Source organism: Dipteris shenzhenensis, chromosome 24 (genome assembly GCF_047967505.1).
Source record: "Dipteris shenzhenensis isolate YYH24624 ecotype China chromosome 24, Dip_SZ_1.0, whole genome shotgun sequence".
NCBI lineage: Eukaryota > Viridiplantae > Streptophyta > Polypodiopsida > Gleicheniales > Dipteridaceae > Dipteris > Dipteris shenzhenensis.
Window position 1 is genome coordinate 27,987,839 of NC_141619.1, and position 5,954 is coordinate 27,993,792.

At 41.7% G+C, this 5,954-nt stretch overlaps 1 protein-coding gene across 1 annotated transcript; it reads left to right on the forward strand.

The window, feature by feature from the left end:
* Positions 1–261: 261 nt before the first annotated feature.
* On the forward strand, positions 262–813 carry LOC147886446 (uncharacterized). Its single transcript, XM_087395252.1, has one exon. It carries the CDS (start codon positions 262–264, stop codon positions 811–813), a length of 552 nt encoding a protein of 183 aa, XP_087251378.1.
* Positions 814–5,954: the final 5,141 nt, after the last annotated feature.

Below are 5,954 nucleotides of genomic sequence, written 5' to 3' on the forward strand. Positions count from 1 at the left end.
GGCCAGATTGTGAGCCACGAAGCTGGCCTTTGTTCTGTTTGTGCAAGGCGAGCCTTCCAGCAACCCGCATTGTCCTCATTTGGCTCTACATATAACCGTTCGCCGGGCTGCCTCGCTTCATCTCCCAGCATCACACCGCTTGCAGACTTTCAAAACTGCTAAAGCACCCTCCCATTTCTTTTAGGCATCCTTCGAAAGTCCCTGAGCCCTGACTCGCTTTAGGAGTCATTCATCTGTGCAGTCCCCCGAACGTCCATGATAATGGCCTCCAAACTCGCTAATCTCTTCTCCTTAGCGCTTTTTTGCACCTTTCTTGGATTGGGAACTCCCAGTTATGCAAGTTATGCTCCTGCAACCTGCAAGAATTTAACCTATTACTTACAGCAACAATTTGGTCTTAGCGAGCTAGGGATGGTATCCGCAGCTCGGCCTGCTGTGAATGGTACTAACACGGGCTTTGGATTAGAGGTGGTGTATGAATTCACCATGACACAGACACAAGATCCATCATCCCAGGTTCTGGGCTACGTGAGGGGCACTGCCATAGCAGTCAACAACACTGCAGCGTCAACGACCTTCTTTGTGAACAACGTGATCCATTACGACGACGGTAAAACGAAGGGCTCTATAAGTCAACAAGGTGAAGCCATCTTCAGCATGCCGCCTTGGGAGTATTCCATTGTGGGCGGCACTGGAGATTTTCGAACGGTCTATGGCTACAATGTCGGCACTTTCGTATCGTCTACTACAACGTCCACCGGCAGTCCCCACATAGTGACGTACTATGAGGCGCACTTGTTTTATGCTCGCTAATCTCCAAATGCTAGTAGAGCCTCAAATCCTGTATTGGAGGTACTGCCAAGCAGGGTTTCTGTGGTTCTCATGTCTCTTTTACAGCATTCCTTCAATTTAAACCGTCGTCAATAATTTGCAGCAAGCTTACCAGTTGTTGGTCGTGTTTCATCTATTCTTGAGATTCTTGTAATATTTGGTCTCCTCTAAGAGCTTTCTAATCTCATCTTCCACTAGCTTTGAATTACTGCTCGTGATCTTAAGCATAGTGCGCAAGCTTTACAGTTGTTGGTCGTGTTGCATCTGTTCTAGAGATTACTGTAATATTTGGTCTCCTTCAAGAGCCTTCTAATCTCATCTTCCAATAGCTTTGAATTACTTCTCGTGATCTTAAGCATAGTGCGCTTAATACAAGAAGAAAACTCATGCGTATTCTTTCCATTGCAATTTACATTTAAAAAACTTTATATCTCTTATTTTAGCGTAATTACTCACACGCTAGCAAGCACTTTCATCATCTAACTTACGACTGGTTTTCTTAGAAATAGCAAAGTAGCAGAGCACTTTTAAATGCAATTTTCAGCAATATAAGCGAACACCAAGTTCATGTACGCTATGGCATTCTGATATAGTACGATTGAGCAATATAACACTTTGAATTGAAAACCTTTAAAATCTCGAGGTCCTTCTCCGGGCGGAGTTCTGTATGTATTGAGAGACAGAATGGAAATGATGCGCTCAATGGACGGAAGCAAAAAGCAAGATCAGCAAGAAGATGACGAGTCTGAAGTATGCTGAAGACTGTGTCAAAGCTCACAGTGAATGACTGTATATAAAGGCAGTCTATGTACATACCGAGAACATCTTGGGTGAGTAACTACTCACCCGAGACAGCTGTATGACAGCTTGTGGTAACGGACAACTAATCGGTAGGCACTGGATTGAATCTAATCCCACAATCTTCCCCTCGATTCAGTGCCTAAGTAGACGAGAGTGAGTGAGAGGTAGTTCGAGTAGCCCAATGCCTGTGCGTAGAAACTCGAATCGGTCCCTAGGAAATGCTTTGGTGAATAAGCCTGCCATCATGTTTTTGGTGTTGCAGTACCGGAGTGTAAGCTGTTCTCTTTGAACTAGATCACGTACAAACTGGTATTGTAGGTCGATGTGTTTACTACGTTTGTGATGGCATCCGTTTTTGGAGAGGCATATGCACCCATTGTTGTCGTTGTATAGGATAGGTGGTGTGAGCTTGATGCAGAGTTCATTTGTGACTTTTTGCAGCCATACATGTTCCTTGGCTGCTTGACATACAGAGATGAACTCTGCCTCTGTGGAGGAGAGAGCAATTGATCGTTGTTTTGTGCTAGCCCAAGATATTGGGTCGCCTGCTAATAGATAGACGTATCCACTTGTGGAGTGTCTATCGTCAGAATCTCCAGCCCAATTTGAATCAGCGTAGCCAATGAAATCTGCAATGTGTGAGTGGTATCCGATACCACAGGTTGTTGTGCCTTTGAGACATTTGAGAACTCATTTGGCTGCTGTCCAATGCTGAATGCCGGGATTATGCATGAAATGTGCAAGTTTTGTGACAGCGGTTGAAATATCAGGACGAGTGCAGACCATTGTGTACATGAGAGATCCAATGATGCTTCAATATGGAATTGTCGCCATGTCTGCTCGTTCATCATCTGAGGAAGGGAACATTAATGTAGAGAGTTTGACGTTGGGGTCTAGTGGAGTAGATGCGGATGCAGAGTTCTACACGTGAAATTTATCAAGCATATGTTGGATGTATCTGTGTTGATGACGCTATGTTGAACCAGTCGATTGGTCTTGGAGGATGTGAATGCCCAGACAGTAACGTAATGGACCGGAATCGGTCATGGAGAAGGCCGCCTTGATGTCCTACTTGAACGATTCAAGGCAGACTAGACTATTGCATATGGGGATCAAGTCATCAACGTAGAGGGCAACGACCAGGAAGAATTTTGTTGATGTGTGAATGTAGAGGCTAGGGCTGCTATAACATCGACAAAATCCGTGGGTTAAGAAATAGGAGTCCATTTTGTTATAACAGGAACGGGAGGCCTGTTTGAGGCCATAAAGGGCTTTGTTGAGTTTGCAAACCATACCTTCACCGTGAGGAAATCCAGAGGATGGTGGCGATGGTACCACATGCAATGGGAGAGTGTAAGGGCCTTAGCACATGGATGGGGCTAGCATGGGTTTAGGATGGGAATATTTTTGTCATCATTACTTCCATCCTATACCAAGTGGTCTAGGATGGATTTAGAATGGGAGTAGCCACTTTTTCTCCCATCCTAGACTATGGCCTCTAGACCTTGGCAGCCAGAATGGGTTCCCCTTTTTTAGGCATTCAAAAAAATGGAAGGATGACATGTGTCCTTGTCTCCACAAGGTCCCCACCTCTTAAACACATGAAATGATGCCATGTGTCCTCTTCCTCCTAAACCCATCCCTAGTTCTTTTTTTGTTAGCACATGATGGGATGGGAATAGGATAGAAATATGCATGGGACCACTTGGGACCACCTTTTCCCATTCCCATCCTATTTCTTCCCATGTACTAAGCCCCTAAGATGGGATTTCAGTCATTTGGATGTGGAAGGTAGGCATACGGACTCCAAGTGTCCTTCAATCATAGGTTCTTTGCTTGAGCAACGAGGGGTGTTAGGGATGACATTGAGTGCGGTTCTTAAAGCAGGTTTGAAAGAAGCAGGGTTAGGTGTAGAACAAGTGGTAGATGCATGTCGTGGTGGAGAGACAACTCCTCATGCGAGGAGGAAAGGTAGTGAATGAGGTGATAAGGGGTTGGAGGTAACCGATGTAGCAGACGGACAAGGTGCATGCATGTAATCTGTTGATGAGTGAGGTGACAAGGGAGTGTCGGTGTTGATTTGGTGAGCATCGGAGTGATCATCTTCAAGAATAATATATTGCGCGAAAACTGCATTTTGTGAGTGGTGAGACTTCGTACCTTGTAACACACTATTCAAAATTTTTGGACTCTCCTGGTTTGGACTTTTTTTTTGAGCATATTCTCTCCACTCAACTTCACTTAGTGAGCTTAAAAATTGGGTTTTTTAGAGCATTAAATTTGTCACTTATATACCAATATGGCCTTATTATGCTAAAAAGTCAAGTGATGACCTCTAATAAAAAAAAATATGGCTCAATGAAGCTATAATTCCCAAACTTGTGCATGGTGGCCCCATCCAATAACTATAATAATAATAATAGTAGTCTCCTAACTCTAGTTCAATTTTAACACTATGCTGATAAAGTGAAAATATGACACCAATATATGAAAAGAGTTTGTTGAATTCAACATATAAGTGGTATATAGATACACCATGTTTTTGAAAAAAAAGAGTTTGTTGAATTCAATATATAAGTGGTGTATAGATACACCCTTTTTTGAAAAACAAAGCATATAATACATTATCTTATTGGTGGTGTATAAATACATCCTTTGTATGGAAAAAAGCATACAAAACATTATCTTATGCATCTGAATCTCATTCAGAGTCATCAGAGTCATGTAATGTATTTCCACTTGATGGATCAAGTCTTGCCAAATGATGTTTAATATGGACACAACTTGGATCAGGGATTGTGATACATTTTTCAACATCGTATCCATGCTTCTTTTTAAGACTTTGTGTCCTCGATTTCCAGCAATTAATAATGCTACTTACTTCCACCTCTGTTAATCCCTCATTATTTGGAACCCATTCATGTTTCTTTTGCAAGCATCCCTCATAGAGTTGTTTTATTGTATATCTTCTCGGGAGATTTTTCAATGGCTTTGCTTCATACCATAATAGGAGTTCCCTTGTCATCCCTTTCTATCTTAGCAACCTTTGCAACCCAAATTGGGCCACCTTGGTCATCCAACTCTAAACCTGGATCAGATGCCCAAATTGCAACAAATGGACCCCTTCAATCTCATTAGATGGTATAAACTCTGGTAAGGGTTTGTTTCCCTTCCTACCACAATATTTTCGAGGTGAAAGGCATTCCTCTGCTTCCTTCATATCTACTAACATATTTATATCCAAAGGAAAACTTGGTGACCTAGCTTGTTCCGGCCAAAAGGATTCACAGTATTCAATGCTCATTAAGTTTTCTTGTCTTTCTAAAGATTGGATAAGTGTTTTAGTTGATTTAATCGTCTCCAAATTCTTAGTTGATTGCTCAGGATATTTCTACATCATACTTTGAAGATGTTTAATGAAGGCTTTCAAGCCTTTCATTTCATCTATGTTAAATGATTTGTTTTTTGCAAGAACAAATCTAGTTTCCTCCAATGGAATTATTTATTGTAATAAAGCTTATGAGTCACTCCATATTAAATGATCTCCATCTACTGAATAGTGCTTCCTTTGCATCACTGGAATATTGTTATGCATGTAAAACTGAAAGTAGTGTGGATTTATGTGTTCTATTAGGGCATCATCTCATGTTTGTAAATGTAACTTTATGAATGCTCTCCAATCTACCATCCTCTCTATGTTAGCCACTTCTGATTCTTCCTTGTGAGACCCTCCAATTTTTTCCCCAATTCAAAATAGCATATCCCCCATTGTCAAAACATCCATTGACTTCAACTCACCAGAGATAATACTAAAGATTTGACTATGTCTTCATGTGTATGGCCAACAAGAAGAAAAAAAAAATTCAAATTTATAAAAACTTGATTCTTAGAAGTTCTTAAGTACGCAATAGGTTGGAAATGAACTCACCTCTTGCAATATTTTGAAAATTTTGAGAATCCTGCAACAGGTTGATGAGAGGAGAGAAGCGTGAAGTGTGAAAGAATGAACTTTGAATGAAAAAGAGAATGAAGAACGTTCTACTTATAGTGAACCTAAAAAAACTAAAAAAACCTAAAAAATTAAAAGAAGTTGACTTGACCTAAAAGCTACCCATTTCCTATAAAACTTTACTTCTCCTCAATCTCTTTCACAACTTTCCTGGAGCTCCTCCACCACCTCCCCACCCAGGTACTCCCTCCTCCCTCCCTTCCCCTCTCCTCCCTCCCCTCCCTTCCCCTCTCCTCCTGCTTCCCATCCCCTCTCCTCCCTCCCCTCCCTTCCCCTCTCCTCCAACTTCCTCTCTCCCCTCCCTTTCCCTCTC

Bases quoted from the DNA above. Each gene is read 5' to 3' on its own strand.
- LOC147886446 (XM_087395252.1), top strand. From the start codon at position 262: ATGGCCTCCAAACTCGCTAATCTCTTCTCCTTAGCGCTTTTTTGCACC.